The 17,365-nt window shown below is 43.2% G+C and overlaps 1 protein-coding gene across 1 annotated transcript in view; it reads right to left on the reverse strand.

The window, feature by feature from the left end:
* usp53a (ubiquitin specific peptidase 53a) overlaps positions 1–17,365 on the reverse strand; it is a 62,732-nt gene that overhangs the window by 18,552 nt on the left and 26,815 nt on the right. Inside the window, exons 9-12 of the mRNA XM_020504231.2 lie at positions 11,046–11,195; positions 7,486–7,654; positions 5,689–5,853; positions 4,528–4,674 (exon numbers count right to left, since the gene is read on the reverse strand). Coding sequence (XP_020359820.1) covers positions 4,528–4,674; positions 5,689–5,853; positions 7,486–7,654; positions 11,046–11,195 — 631 coding nt within the window. The remainder of the gene's footprint in view (positions 1–4,527; positions 4,675–5,688; positions 5,854–7,485; positions 7,655–11,045; positions 11,196–17,365) is intronic.

Below are 17,365 nucleotides of genomic sequence, written 5' to 3' on the forward strand. Positions count from 1 at the left end.
TTCTTGCAATCCAGGACCTATATAAAATAGGCGGTGTCAGAGGAAGGCCCATAAAATTTTCAGAGACTCACCCAAGTCATAGAATGTTCTCTGCTACCGCACGGCAAGCGGTAACGGAGCGCCAAGTCTAGGACCAAAAAGCTCCTTAACAGCTTCTACCCCCAAGCCATAAGACTGCTGAACAACTAATCAAATGGCCACCGGACCATTATATTGACCCCCCCTCCATTTGTTTAGTACACTGCTGCTACTCGCTGTTTATTATCTCTGCATAGTCACTTCACCCCTACCTACATGTACAAATGACCTCTAACCTGTACCTCCGCACACTGACTTGGTACTGGTACCCCCTATATATAGCCTCGTTATTGTGTTACTTTTATTATTTTTTACTTTAGTTTATTTGGGAAATATTTTCTTAACTCTTCTTGAACTGCACTGTTGGTTAAGGGCTTGTAAGTACCATAATTGCTGGACTATTAAGCGCAAATGAATATAAACCGCACCCACTGAATTATTAAAGAATATGTATTTTGTACATAAATAATCCGCACATGTCTATAAGCCGCAGGTGCCTACCGGTACATTGAAACAAATTAACTTTACACAGCCTTTAAACGAAACTCGGCTTGTAACAAAAATTAATAGGCTTTAACGAAACACGGCTTGTAACAAAAATAAATAGGCTTTAACGAAACACAGCTTGCAACAAAAATTAAAACAGTAGCCTACCAAGAAAGTCATTGGTCACTATCTTCCTCCTCCTGTGCACTGAAACCACTGAAGTAATCTCCTTCGGTGTCGGAGTTGAATAGCCTCAGAATTGCTTCATCCGATGTTGGATCGTTTTCATTGTCGCTCTCGTCACTTTCATCCGGAGGCAAATACCCCGCTGAGCTCATGCTGCCCCTTCAACACGCAGCAGTCCAGCCTTTCGAAACCCGTTGATGATAGTGGATTTTTTGACAATGCTCCACGCTGTCAGGACCCACTGGCAGACTTGACCATAAGATGCTCTTCGCCGGCGGCCCGTTTTAGTGAAGGATTTCTCCCCACTTGTCATCCAAGCCTCCCACTGAACAAGGAGCGCCACCTTAAATGCACGATTTACACTGATGTCGAGTGGCTGCAAATACTTTGGGCCATCTGCTTTTCTTCCCTCTGAAAGCTTTTGTCGTCTTTTTGCACTGAGTCAGCTCCTCACGCTGCTGTTTCCAACGTCTTATCATCGACTCATTAAGGCCAAGCTCCCGTGCAGCAGCTCTATTTCCTTTTCCAACAGCGAGATCGATCGCCTTCAATTTGAAAGCTGCATCATATGCATTTCTCTGTGTCTTTGCCATGGTGAGGGTGACAAAATTACTACTGTAATCAGAATGATGGGAAGTTTGAGCGCGCTCGATTTACGTCACATTATGTGACGGTGCTCAGTTTTCTGGCGGCATGAATCTTGTGAAAGCGTGAAATCCATAAATTAGCCGCGTCATTGTATAAACCGCGTGGTTCAAAGTGTGGGAATAAAGTAGCGGCTTATAGTCTGGAAATTACGGTAAGCATTTCACGGTAAGGTCTACACTTGAAATATTCGGCGCATGTGAGAAATAAAGTTTGATTTGATGGAGTACTGCATTAGATGACCTGGCCTACACAATCACCTGACCTCAACCCAATGTTTTTATTTATTTATTTATTTTACCTTTATTTAACCAGGTAGGCAAGTTGACAAAAAGTTCTCATTTACAATTGCGACCTGGCCAAGATAAAGCAAAGCAGTTCGACAGATACAACGACACAGAGTTACACATGGAGTAAAACAAACATACAGTCAATAATACAGTATAAACAAGTCTATATACAATGTGAGCAAATGAGGTGAGAAGGGAGGTAAAGGCAAAAAAGGCCATGGTGGCAAAGTAAATACAATATAGCAAGTAAAACACTGGAATGGTAGTTTTGCAATGGAAGAATGTGCAAAGTAGAAATAATAATTAAGATGGTTTGGGATGAGTTGGACCGCAGAGTGAAGGAAAAGCAGCCAACAAGTGCTCAGCATATTTGGAAACTCCACCAAGACTGTTGGAAAACCATTCCAGGTGAAGCTGGTTGAGAGAATGCCAAGAGTGTGCAAAGCTGTCAAAGGCAAAGGGTGGCTACTTTGAAGAATCTCAAATATAAAATAGATTTTGATTTGTTTAAAACTTTTTGGGTTACTACATGATTCCATGTGTTATTTTATAGTTTTGATGTCTTTACTATTATTCTACAATGTAGAAAATACTAAAAATAAAGAAAAACCTTGAATGAGTAGGTGTGTCCAAACTTTTGACTGGTACTGTACGTCTGTAGACAAGAGGAAGGTGTAAATAATGGACGCCGGGAGGCCGTATGTGTCTCTGTGGTGTAGCAGTAGGGGAAGTGACCTAACGTTGTGACGTCTGTGAAGATATTATTGATGAATGGTGTGTGTGTGTGTGTGTGTATATTCCCTGCTGGCTGTCCATGACTCCTTGAACTGATGAGTCTGTGGCCTGGAGATGTGCATGATTGAGAGGACAAAGTGTTTGTATGCGTGTGTGGTTGTCTTTCAAGGACACCGAGTCATGCCCGCCACTTTCGAAAGATATGACCGGGGGGCACACGCACACACAAGCTCAATATTTCTATACTGGATGACACTTGTACCCTCGCTGTATCCACAACTAGCAGAGCATGAAGCTACTATACATACAGTACTACCTCTATCAAATTTTATCTCGCTTGGGAATATAAAAACAAAATCTAAATAGAAACAATTGACTAGCACTTTTTAATGGAAGAGGATGAAACATTTTTAAGCCCTAAAACCATTACAGGGGACAAAAAGTGTTTGTACCACAAAACAAGGTGTGCAGTATGCAATAGCCCGTGGTATAATTGGTGTAATCGTGGACCAGCTGGGTCCATGTAACACATTTTGGGCCACATATGTCAAATGAGAAAGAGACACTGTTAAAGCTTTACTTGTCAAAAATATGCTCTTCTAATTACCGTCCAACTCTATTAACTGATGGAGCGCTTGAACAAAGAGTAACAGGAGATGCACTAAGGGACCAGTATTTAACATTTGGGTGATTTTGACTAACAACTGGCCTTCTCATGATTCCAATGGCTCTGTTGGATGGAGCATTGTTCTTTCAAAATCAGGGTGGTGTGTTTGATACACACCCCCCCCCCCCCACACACACACACACGCGCACACACGTCTGGGTGTATAACTGGAAATCCCTTTGGGTAAAAGTGTCTCCTAAATCATCATATTAATATTCATTAATAACATGACAGGGTGTGTGATCTAGGATTGAGGCCTACACTGACTCTCAGGTGTACAGAGAAAGTTATGAGAGGTTATATTCCACAGCGCCATAGATGTAACCTCTCCCGAAAGATAGAGTCGCTACAGAGATGGATTCTGCTGACGGGGCGTGCGAGAGTTAAATCACCCCGAACATAACTGTTCACATAGCGTGTGTGTGATTTTGTGTGTGTGTGTGTGCGCCTGTGAGTGGATTTGTGTAAGAGTTTCTGTTAGCTGTGTGTGTGTGTGTGTGTGTGGACAGATGGTTTAACTATGGCTGTGATGAAAACACAGCACATTTGTCTTTTAGGGTTGGAAGCTAAAAATCAACACAGTTACACTATGCTAGAGGAAAACTGGGTAATGTATTCTGGTAACACTAACTCCTATATTTCCTACATAGTGCACTACATTTGACCAAAAACCAATAAATATTGCACTATATCGAGAATAGGGTGCCATTTATGATGAAGCCAATGTCTCCCATTGACATCAACACTTCCTATCTGACCCGAATGCTAACTTTCTTATGCTTCTCTTTTTCCAAGTATGTCCAGTAGCTTTGAGGTCAACTTTTTAGTGGAGCGCTAGCCTTTTCACGAGCAGCACTAGAGATGGATTTATTTCACTTACATCAACTATAGTGTCACTTCCAGTCTCGCCATTCATCACGGGCATGACACTAGCGTCTGTTAGCTTGGTGCATTCAATCACAAAGGGACGTGAGCCTGGTGCTAACAGGGACACTTGTGGTTGCATGGTGGATTTGGGGGCTAGTTCATTTTCAGCTTCTAGCACCTTGCCCCTAGTTTCTACCCCTTTGGTGTTCAGAGAAATTAAATGACAGGATAGGTGAGAGAAATATGACAGAGGGTTAGAGATTAACATTTGGGGGGGTGATGAGGGCAGGCTTGAACAGATGTCAGAATTCTAATCCTTATCCTGACAATGCTCCCAAACCACCCTGTCTGGTTGATTATGTAAGGACCAGTACAGTGAAATGCTAGTCGTTTGTGTTGGTCAGGTGATTTGATGTTATGTTTGTTGATAATGGTGGGTTGCGTGAGCATTGTGTACACCGTTGTGTCAAGGGTTATCATATCTTAATTTTATTTCTCTCTTTATGTGTGTGTGCATGTAAATCTGTGTGTGTGCATGTGTGTGAGAGAGTGTGCCTGTGTGTAGTTCCACACCTCTGTAGTGGGCATCCTGTCTCCTCCTCTCCATCTTGTCCTGGTCTCTCCTGGAGGGGTGCATCCCCCGGACTTCCACTGCCTTCTGGGCCACTTCTCTGGATATGTCCTTCAGACGGCTCTTAGGATCACTGGTGCCCAGTGTCACTGCAAGACGGGGAGAAAGAAACATTATGAAACACATTCCATTTCAGTCATTTTGAGAAACTGATACAGAGTGACTTCTATTCCAATAGACAATACAAGGGGCAGAAACACAGCAAAAATAATGTGTAGCAAGTCAAACACGCAAGTGGGAACTTTCTTTCTTACAAGAAGAGAGACAAAACTACAGTAACTTAGGCCACCCCAACTCCCTCTTCCACACCCTCAATCCCTCCTCTTCCCCACTCCCCTCTATACCGACTAGACCCCTGGACACATTGAACAGTGTGGAGTGTGTAAAGGAGGGAGAGTGGGTGGAACTTTAGGGCCGACCAATGTGCTAATGTATACGGCGGGCTTGTCTGCTGGGTCAGGGGAAATGCACAGAGGTGGAACCCGTGGAGCTCTGGAAACCATTTCCTTCTCCTTCCGAGTGTTATCTCTCGCCATGTAAGAGAAAGTCAGAGACGACGGAGAGAACTAGAACTATGTCATTTCAGTGCAGTGCACAAAGAATGTGCTAGAACAGGTTCTCCGTGAATATGAGCTATGATCACTCCCAGCTCTCCAAGATATAGGCCTCCAATTGAATTCATGATAAGAGAATTTGGTCTTACACATTGTACATTGCAGTCACTCCATTGCCTAAATTAAGTGTTGTGAGGACAATTCATCGCTTTTCCCACAAGGTACTTGACTGCTATTGTTGTCAGTCATTCAGAGTGGATTTGCTGTTCTCAAAAGCCCTGAGCTACTGGTAACATTTTCCATTGCTGGGGGATAGAAAACAGTCAACACATTGTACAGTTGAGCTGCTGGCTTTAAGCAGGGGGTAACAACAAAGGGGGACCAAAACAAGGGCAGACATTGCGCCATGCTCCACAATAACAAAGGAATGTGCAATAATAACAAAGGCTGAATCGCAAATGGCACCCTATTTCCTATATTGTGCTCTACTTTCGACCAAAGCCTGTATGTAAAAATACCTCTCTCTCTCCCACCCCCCAACCGTCGTACCTGGTCCTCGGCCCCCGCTAGTCTGGCCGCTGCCCCTGGTAAAGGTGGAACTATGGATAGAGGGGCTCTGGCTCTTCTGTTTCAAGCCACCAAGGCCCAGCAGGGCATTCAGGTTCTCCCTGGTCAGGTCCAGCTTCTTGGGGCCTGGAACTGTAGACTCAGGCGCTGGGTTGTCGGAAAGGAGAAGAGGATGAGAAAAATCAGGGTTGGGATCAATTTTATCAATCCCAAAAAGCAATTCTTAGGTATTTTGTAATGCAATGCCATTAGCTTTTCAGTAAATTCCCCAAATATCCCCAATAATTAAAAATAAATACAAAAAAGTGGAGCGCTACCCAGTTAACAAAATGTGTGATAACTGAAATTGATGACAATTAAAAAATAAAAATGGTCGCTCTTTCTTCTTAAGCTCGTCTGTTGCCTCTGAGGCGAGGCCAGCTCAGCGAGTTAGAGGGAGGATCATTAAGGGGGATAAATCCCACCCCAAACATATCCAAATGTTTTTAATCCCCACAAAGAAATGTTCAGCTGTTATCAACAACTTCCTGCCATTGCCAACAGCAATGAGTATTATGGTTGACGTCAGAAATAAATAAATCATACGAAAAAAGAAGTGGGCACCCGAGTGGCGCAGCGATCTAAGGCTCTGCATCTCAGTGCTAGAGGCGTCACTACAGACACCCTGGTTCGAATCCAGGCTGTAACACAACCGGCCGTGATTGGGAGTCCTATAGGGCGGCGCACAATTGGTCCGGGTTTTGCGGATGTAGGTTAATAGGGGCGGCAGTGTAGCCTAGTAACCGGAAGGTTGCAAGTTCAAACCCCCGAGCTGACAAGGTACAAAACTGTCGTTCTGCCCCTGAACAGGCAGTTAGCCTAGGAACAGTGGGTTGTCATTGAAAATAAGAATTTGTTCTTAACTGACTTTAGTTAAATAAAGGTAAAATAAAATAAATAGCACGTCTTTTCTGGTCATCCACAGTCTAGACACTTGACATGGTGAGACTTCAAAAGACACCAAAATTGCATCCCGTCCACACTGCAATGTGTTCTGTAGCACAACGTTTTTTTCCCCGATTCTCACTCAGACTGAATGTGGTGGGGCTGACACTTAATAAAAAGCTATTCATGTGCATCTGGCAGGGGGCTCACGGTTTGACCAAAATATTTCAAGGATGTTCTGGTCAAAACTTTTAAGAATCACTGCTCTGTGGCAGTGGCAGTCATTTGGTTAAGTGTGCATTTCAACACACGCCGTCAAAAAAAAAAGTTAACCACAGTCACACCATTGGCAACACTTGCTGACATTACTTCCAAATGGCCGGTGCTGCAGAACTCTACTCTTAGAAGAACATATTGGCTGTGAATTTACTGCATGACTTAAATATAGCACCCCCTTGTTAAGCATGAATTAAAAGAAACTGTGTTTTATAAACGTGGTATGTGGTTCCTTGGAATTGGTACAGAAGAAGCTGAGGAACGGTGGTTTAACCAATTTGGAAAGGGGGACCGTTTTAATCTGGTCTCCAAAAGACCTAGACCAAGAACAAATTTTGGTCTCAAGTTGTCTCAAGTCAAAGATCATTAGATAGACTGCATCTGTATCGCAAAAGCACATCTTGGTTTTGACTTTTCATTCTGGGAAAAAACATTTTCTGCATGATTTTGAATTGTAAATTGAAAGCAGTTATTCCCCTCAACGTGCTGGAATGTTCCCATGAATCTAGGGTTAGTTGTGTAGTTCTTCCCATAAAAGGAATGAAAAGAGAATGTCCCTTTGTCCGATGTCTTGTATACCTTGGACGTCTCCGTTGACGGGGGTCTTGTAGCGGGAATGATCGCAGTTCTGGCGCGAGGCGTCGTCTACGGAGATGGCGCTGCCGTCTGGGTTGGAGTAGAATAGGAGGAGGGGCTGGAAGTGGCCTTTGATGCATTTGGTGGCCACGTCTTTCCACCGGGTCCCAATCTAGGATAGAGGAGATGAGATATAGAGGTCAATATTGTGTGTGTACCACACACACACACACACACACGAACTGGCATTTTCCCAATGTGACAAGAAGTCACCTTTGTCTTACTGGCAGCAACCAGTTTCCTCATCTCATTACCCTGAGAGGTCTTTTCAGAAGATGTGTTCTTTAGTGACAATATACATTACTACTTTTGAAGCTCCTGTATCTGATGAGCACCAGTTGCCAAAATCTACATTTAAAGAAGGTCCCCAAACCCTAGCTCTGATCTGTGTACACCTTTCAGAAAACACGGACTCGTTCAAAATGGTTGACACAATACTCTGCTGCAAGTAATGTCGAATGCATTGTTAAAAATGAAACGCGTGGATAGTGCACAAACAAAAACCTTGGAGGGATGATTTAGACACAATGCTTTCTGTGACGTTCTTTGTACCGCTACCCCAAAACATGCGCTGACCATAAACCAGAAGAAGCGCAATTGGATCCAAGCTTATTGCAAACTGTTCAGAGATTAACAGTACTTTTCTAATTCCACACAAAACTGATTGGCCAAGGAGGCATTGTTGTACACTGCAAATGCTCATTTTCCCTTTGTCCTGGATGAAGTGAAAAATATGCACTGAAGCGGAGTCACACAATCACATTAGCTGAGCTGGGCTAGGTGTGTGCCTCGCTAGAAAATGCCACAGAGGCAGACTGGAGGCTAACAGATGCTAGTGTGCTCCCTAATTAACCAAATGAACGAAGGGGGAGAGAGAAGCAGAAGGTAAGACACAGTGAAAGAGGAAGAGAGAGAACAAAGAGGGAAGAGAAAGAACAAGAAAGGAAAGCAAAATGAGGGAAAATAAAAAAGGATGGAGAAACAAAGGCTGGAAGAGGTTGCTTTGAGTTGGCATTTTGATGGTGAACACTTATCTTTGCCCGGGACAACAAAAAAAAAATATATATATAGGAGAAACACTGAACCACTACTGCAACAATACATTAAAAAAAAGAATGAATGGCAAGAATGACAGTCAACAAAACACAACCTGTAAAATTGATAGTGGAAGTTTTAAAAGCTATCCATAAACTGTAGGGCATGTCTGCTCGTTACTTGGTGTGAGGCAGTGAGAGAATGAGGAGCAATACAGCAGGTATATGGAGTGTTATTTAGCTGGCTAAGAGTGCTGTACTGTAGCCGTCCATCCCAGTAGGGCCGAAGTGCACACACTGCATAAGCTGCTGATGGATTGACTCGGAGCCAGCCAGCCCCTGCACCGCAGTCCAGTCAAATGCACTGGACACACACACACACACTGTGCCGTTCATTAGCACACTCACTTATGCATGCGCACACACACAGTCATGCGCACGCAAAAGTCCAATTTCAACCACGAGTCATTTCAATATATCCAAAAAGTCCACTAAACAGTATATCTCAACTGTGGATGACTGATGACGCAATTAACTGCTTTAATAGTTTCCATTGGGAAACCCTAGTACACTACTACTGTACAGGTGCTGCTGCTGTGTGTGTGTGCGTACTCTTTTGTGTGTGTACTTGTGAAAGCGTGTGTGTACGTCTCTCCCCCGCACAAAAATAGTTATTAAAAGTAACACCCTTGCCTTTCTTGAACTAACACTTTTCCTTTCTTACTAGCTCTGACTTTGTTCATAGCTACTTTGAGGAAAAATGTACCAACTACGACTGTGATGCATGGTTGTCTCACCTAGCGATCTTAAGATGAATGCACAATTTGTAAGTCACTCTGGACAAAAGTGTCTGCTAAACGACTAAAACGATGGGGGAAAAAGGTGTCCCACTAGGCACAGACGTCAGTTCAACATCTAGTTTTGATTTACACTGAACAAAAATATAACCGCAAATTTACACTGAACAAAAACAAACACAAAAATATAAACGTATGTAAAGTGTTGGTCCCATGTTTCATGAACTGAAATAAAAAGAACCCAGAAATGTTCCATATGCACAAAAATATTATTTTTCTAAAATGTTGTGCACAAATTTGTTTACATCCCTGATGGTGAGCATTTCTCCTTTGCCAAGATAATCCATCCACCTGACATGTGTGGCATATCAAGAAGCTGATTAAACAGCATGATCATTACACAGGTGCATCTTGTGCTGTGGACAATTAAAGGCCACTACTTTTGTGACACAACACAATGCAGATAATTTCATGTTAATTTCTCTACCATAAGTCGCTTCCAACGTCGTCTTTGAGAATTTGGCAGTATGTCCAACCGGCCTCGGTTTGCAAGCGGTTTGCTGAAATCAACGTTGTGAACAGAGTGCCCCATGGTGGTGATGGGGTTATGGTATGGGAAGGCATAAGCTACGGACAACGAACAATTTATTTTATTGATGGCAATTTGAATGCACAAAAATACCGTAATGAGATCCTAAGGCCCATTGTGAGGCCCATTTTTTTTAAAGGTATCTGTGACCAACAGATGTATATTGGCGTCAGCTAATGGGATACTAATAAATAAAAAATACAAAAATCTGTATTCCCAGTCATGTGAAATCCATAGATTAGGGCCTAATCAATTTATTTCAATTGACTGATTTCCTCATACGAACTGTAAACAGTAAAATCAATGAAATTGGTGCATGTTGGGTTTATATTTTTGTTCAGTATACATTTGGTTGAGTTTGATGAAAGCAAAGAAGAAATACCCTTACGTTGCTTTTTCCAACACCAATTAGTTTTCCATGTTTGTTCAACGTTATCGCCTTGATTTTTGGGGGGTTGATTCAACCAGATTTTGCCCAGTGGGGGTGTGTGTGTGAGCGAGCCTCCTTGAGTTCATGCGTGTATGTGTGTGTGCTTGCTTGTGTACGTGTCTGTGTGGGTGGTAGTGGTGGTAGTGATTATAGCAGACTTTTCAACCCCGGGGGTGGTGAAGGGGGGTCGATGGGGCCCTTAGAAGATAAAGACGGTGGTGATGGAGATAAGAGGTGGAGCGGGGCGCTCCTTGCTCTCTCTTAAAACTGCCTGCTTTTATCGGTTCAGACAAGTACATTTATGCACTGCGCTTTGAGTTGCTGCCTGGGGACAGTTTAGCTCCCTGTTGACTGCAGGTAGCCTATAGTATCTAAATCAGTTCATGGAAACCGTTCCATTGATATCAGATTGTGTTTATACATTATTTAAATAGTCAAAGAACTATTCAAGCCAGTTACCAACGTACCATTACTTTAGTTAGTCTTGTTATAAAACGTATGTGCACGCTAGTGCATGTGTGGTCCGAGCTTCATATCGCACCACAGCAAAAGACTGAGGCTATGAGGGCATTGGGTGAGGTATGTGTGTGTGTTTGCTTACTTGCTTGGTGAGTGTGTATTTTGGTGTTCAAGACGCATCAGCGAGCTCTCACCTCTTTGACGGTGGCGTCGTCGAAGAAGACCCATTTGGCGGATTTGGTGTGGAAGGCAAAGGCACAGTAGTGGCGGCTGGAGTAACAAATCATCCCCACCAAGAGCAACTCTCCCTTTTTGGCGTGCTCGTCTGTCACCCGGTAGAAGAGCTGCGGACACATACACACATTTCAATTACTTTATTTGGATCAAATGAGATAGAAATGACCAAAATACACAAAAACAATCCCATGCTGTCCACGAGTAACCTTGCCTGATGACTTACGTTAGCTGCCCGAACTAATGCCTAGGCTTTAGTTCAATGGACCAACACAGTCTTGCATTATGCAGCAGACCCGGGTTCGAACATTCTTAGTCACATATACAGCCCTTTGGCCAAAACTATCATGTTAGCATTTGGACAGCATAATTGCCCTTCAACTTGGACTGTTGGACTCGTTTGCATTGTACATTTCCACAAATCGAACAGTTTCCATCAAGCTAGTTCAGGCAATTATCAGTGTAACCACAGCCTCCCACCAGTTTGAAAAGACCACTGGATGAAGAGTTTGTGAAATAACCCGTATTTCCTGAATGGCCAATTCTCTTTGGCTATGGGAGACAATGGATTCCTAGGAAAGGGGAGGTTTTCTCCGACATCCAGCACAGTCACATGAACAGTACAAGTATGAATCAAGACCTTTGTGGTACTTGGTGGGGCTTCTGCTAGACTAATCCAGTTCTGGAATGCACTCAAAACAAGGAGAGGGGCAAAGAGGAATCTGTGCCTGTAGTCTAAGGGGGCTGTTGTGTAATACGTTGGGCCTGTTCTGTGAGAGTTTGGCCTAGGTTTGACACAGGTCTCACAGAAGCTCATTCTGTGCCTGTAGTCTTCAACAGAGGTGGAGTTGCGCAATATGTTGGGCCTGGCCTATAAGAGTTTGTTCTAAATTTGTAGTAGGTTTTACCGAAGCTCATTCCGTTTCTGAAAAAACAAACATCTTGATAGAACAGGAAGTGTCAGCCAGAGTAGAGTGTTACAAATTAAACCTACTGCATGCCCACGCCAAGGACACTCTGTACTCCAACACAGTCCCAAACTCACACATGTACAGAAAACACACGCCACATCTTCCACACACGCTATGGTCTCTTACATATACCACACACACACACGCACAACCTTTCTCTCTCACACACAAACACTGTGCCGTTCCATCGTGGCACGGAGGAAGCGTTGACACGAGCTGGCCTGTGCAGCAGAGGCTTTTTGATCTGCGACGTGGTCCAACTGGGCATCACACCGCACACTGCTTACGCAACTCTCCGACTTACAGAGGGATAAAGACCCACTTTATTTCCCACATATGCTCCACGGCACCAAAATAAACAGACCCCAACAAAATCAGGGCAAAGAATGGAAGCTGTGGAGGCTCCAAAAAACCCACATACCCACAAAAACACAAGACAGAAAACAAATTGAGTAAAACCAGAATGAAGTGATTCCATACATCTTCCAAAACAAATTCACAACAGTGTATTGTTTTTGTTGTTTTTCCTATTCATATAATTTTGGAGCGGAGGCAGACATTTTGTTTTGATGCAATCAGTGCCTTGGCCAATTCAATCAGACTACTTGACTAATCTGTTTTAGTACGGGCTGACAGTCGAAGATTATTGTGATTCTTGGAATAAGACGTTTTTTAATCTCGTGTGAAGGTTTTTGGCCATCTCAAACTTTCTTCACAGGTATTTGGCTTGTCCTCCATCAGAGATCCAACTTTGGATCTCCATCTTTTTGTGAGAAATTGCACTGGTCACTCAAAACATTAAAAAAGTATTTATAAAGTATAAATAGCCCACACTTTAGATGAGGCCATATAAAAATACGTAACTAATGACTATATTTACACTAGAACAACCAACACATAATTTCAAAAACTTAATTTCAATAAAAACCTTGAACCAACCTGTCCCTGACTTTCAGAAAGATATCATAGAAGGTCAAAATGACCATATGCATATTTAAAAGTACAATAGCCGGACCTCGAGGAGTACCAATAGCCACCAGTCTAATAAATCACTCAGTCTATGAAGAAAATATGTGAAAATATCAGTAGCCTAAACATCGGTATAAGCGCCAAGCGTGGTTGTGAATAGAGAAAATCAGCACAAATAATGGAATTATAATGAATATACAGTTGAAGTCGGAAGATGACATTCACATAGGTTGGAGTCATTAAAACTTGTTTTTCAACCACTCCATAAATTTCTTGTTAACAAACTATAGTTTTGGCAATTCGGTTGAGACATCTACTTTGTGCATGACACAAGTAATTTTTCCAACAATTGTTTACAGACAGTGAAATAAACTATCACAATTCCAGTGGGTCAGAAGTATACATACACTAAGTTGACTGTGCCTTTAAACAGCTTGGAAAATTCCAGAAAATGATGTCATGGCTTTAGAAACTTCTTCATTTGAGTCAATTGGAGGGGGTACATGTGGATGTATTTCAAGGCCTACCTTCAAAATCCGTGCCTCTTTGCTTGACATCATGGGAAAATCAAAAGAAATCAGCCAAGACCCCAGAAAAAAAAGTGTAGACCTGCACAAGTCTGGTTCATCCTTGGGAGCAATTTCCAAATGCCTGAAGGTACCACGTTCATCTGTACAAACAATAGTACGCAAGTATAAACACCATGGGACCACACAGCCATCATACCGCTCAGGAAGGAGACGCGTTCTGTCTCCTAGAGATGGACGTACTTTGGTGCGAAAAGTGCAAATCAATCCCAGAACAACAGCAAAGGACCTTGTGAAGATGCTGGAGGAAACAGGTACAAAAGTAGCTATATGCACAGTAAAATGATTCCTATATCGACATAACCTGAAAGGCCGCTCAGCAAAGAAGAAGCCACTGCTCCAAAAACGCCATTAAAAAGTCAGACTATGGTTTGCAACAGCATATGGGGACAAAGATCATACTTTTTGGAGAAATGTCCTCTGGTCTGATGAAACAAAAATAAAACTGTTTGGCCATAATGACCATCGTTATGTTTGGAGGAAAAAGGAGAAGGCTTGCAAGCCAAAGAATACCATCCCAACCATGAAGCACGGGGGTGGCAGCATCATGTTGTGGGGGTGCTTTGCTGCAGGAGGGACTGGTGCACTTCACAAAATAGATGGCATCATGAGGCAGGAAAATGATGTGGATATATTGAAGCAACATCTCAAGACATCAGTCAGGAAGTTAAAGCTTGGTCACAAATGGGTCTTCCAAATGGACAATGACCCCAAGCATACTTCCAAAGGTGTGGCAAAATGGCTTAAGGACAACAAAATAAAGGTATTGGAGTGACCATCATAAAGCCCTGACCTCAATCCTATAGAAAATATGTTGGCAGAACTGAAAAAGCGTGTGTGAGCAAGGAGACCTACAAACCTGACTCAGTTACAGCAGCTCTGTCAGGAGGAATGGGCCAAACTTCACTCAACTTATTGTGGGAAGCTTGTGGAAGGCTACCCAAAACATTTGACCCAAATTAAACAATTTAAAAGGCAATACTACCAAATGCTAATTGAGTGCATGTAACCTTCTGACCCACTGGGAAGAAATAAAAGCTGAATTAAATTATTCTCTCTACTATTATTCTGACATTTCACATTCATAAAATAAAGTGGTGATCCTAACTGACCTAAGACAGGGAATTTCTACTAGGATTAAATGTCAGGAATTGTGAAAAACTGAGTTTAAATGTATTTCGCTAAGGTGTATGTAAACTTCAACTGTAAGTGTTGATATGACAGGGGTCAAAAATAGTCTATTGTCAGTTATTGGGACAAATGATGTGTGGCCTCGCTCGTGCTTACAGTATGGTCTTCATGCAACCATTGGATCTCATTTAGCTGTTATCCCTTGTCCTACAGTGCCTTGCAAAAGTATTCATCCCCCTTAGCATGTTTCCTATTTTGTTGCATTACAACCTGTAATTTAAATAGATTTTTATTTGGATTTCATGTAATGGACATACAGAAAATAGTCCAAATTGGTGAAGTGAAAACAAAAAAAGAAATGGTTTAAAAAAATTAAAAAATTAAAGTGGAAAAGTTGTGCTTTTGTTTTTACGCCTTTTGCTATGAAGTCCCTAAATAAGATCTGGTGCAAACAATTACCTTCAGAAGTCACATAACTAGTTAAATAAAGGTCCACCTGTGTGCAATCTAAGTGTCATATGATCTCAAATCAAACTGTCCACTTAGGAAGCAACACTGATTGATAATAAATTTCACATGCTGTTGTGCAAATGGAATAGACAACAGGTGGAAATGATAGGCAATTAGCAAAACACCCCCAATAAAGGAGTGGTTCTGCAGGTGGTGACCACAGACCACTTCTCAGTTCCTATGCTTCCTGGCTGATGTTTTGGTCACTTTTGAATGCTGGCGATGCTTTCACTCTAGTGGTAGCATGAGACGGAGTCTATAACCCACACAAGTGGCTCAGGTAGTGCAGCTCATCCAGGATGGCACATCAATGCGAGCTGTGGCAAGAAGGTTTGCTGTGTCTGTCAGCGTAGTGTCCAGAGCATGGAGGCGCTACCACGAGACAGGCCAGTACATCAGGAGACGTGGAGGAGGCCATAAGAGGGCAACAACAAGGAGGAGCAGGAGGAGCACTGCCAGAGCCCTGCAAAATGACCTCCAGCAGGCCACAAACGGTCAGAAACAGACTCCATGAGGGTGGTAATGAGGGCCCGACGTCCACAGGTGGGGGTTGTGCTTACAGCCCAACACTGTGCAGGACGTTTGGCATTTGCAAGAGAACACCAAGATTGGCAAATTCGCCACTGGCGCCCTGTGCTCTTCACAGATGAAAGCAGGTTCACTGCGCACATGTGACAGAGTCTGGAGACGCCGTGGAGAACATTCTGCTGCCTGCAACATCCTCCAGCATGACCGGTTTGGCGGTGGGTCAGTCATGGTGTGGGGTGGCATTTCTTTGGGGGGCCGCACAGCCCTCCATGTGCCCACCAGAGGTAGCCTGACTGCCATTAGGTACCGAGATGAGATCCTCAGACCCCTTGTGAGACCATATGCTGGTGCGGTTGGCCCTGGGTTCCTCCTAATGCAAGACAATGCTAGACCTCATGTGGCTGGAGTGTGTCAGCAGTTCCTGCAAGAGGAAGGCATTGATGCTATGGACTGGCCCGCCCGATCCCCAGACCTGAATCCAATTGAGCACATCTGGGACATCATGTCTCGCTCCATCCACCAACGCCACGTTGCACCGCAGACTGTCCAGGAGTTGGCGGCTGCTTTAGTCCAGGTCTGGGAGGAGATCCCTCAGGAGACCATCCGCCACTTCATCAGGAGCATGCCCAGGCATTGTAGGGAGGTCATACAGGCACGTGGAGGCCACACACACTACAAGCCTCATTTTGAATTGTTTTAAGGACATTACATCAAAGTTGGATCAGCCTGTAGTGTGGTCCACTTTAATTTTGAGTCTGACTCCAAATCCAGACCTCCATGGGTTGATACATTTGATTTCCATTGATAATTTTTGTGTGATTTTGTTGTCAGCACATTCAACTATGTAAAGAAAAAAGTATTTAATAAGAATATTTAATTCATTCAGATCTAGGATGTGTTATTTTAGTGTTCCCTTAATTTTCTTTTGCAATACACACACACACACACACGCACACACACGCACACACACGCACACACACACACACATAACATACATACATACATACGTTCTGAAATGCCAGAGTCTGCAACACCAATAAGCAAGGGGCACCACCAAGCAAGGGGCACCATGAAGATCAAAGAGCTCTCCAAACAGGCCAAGGACAATGTTGTTGAGAAGTACAGTTCAGGGTTAGGCCATGAAAAAAATCTGAAACTTTGAACATCCCACGATGTACCATTAAAACCATTAAAAAAACTGAAAGAATATGGCACCACAACAAACCTGCCAACAGAGGGCCGCCCACCAAAACTAACAGACCAGGCAAGGAGGGTATTAATCAGAGGCAACAAAGAGGCCAAAGATAACCCTGAAGGAGCTGCAAAGCTCCACAGCGGAGATTGGAGTATCTGTTCATGGGACCACTTTAAGCCGTACACTCCACAGAGCTGGGCTTTACGGAAGAGTGGTACACAGGTCAGATGAGACTAAAATTGGGCTTTTTGGCCATCAAGGGAAATGCTAATTCTGCCACAAACCCAACACCTCTCATCACCCCAAGAACACTATCCACACAGTAAAGCATGGTGGTGGCAGCATCATGCTGTGGGGATGTTTTTCCCAACGGCAGGGACTGAGAAACT

Source organism: Oncorhynchus kisutch, linkage group LG16 (genome assembly GCF_002021735.2).
Source record: "Oncorhynchus kisutch isolate 150728-3 linkage group LG16, Okis_V2, whole genome shotgun sequence".
NCBI lineage: Eukaryota > Metazoa > Chordata > Actinopteri > Salmoniformes > Salmonidae > Oncorhynchus > Oncorhynchus kisutch.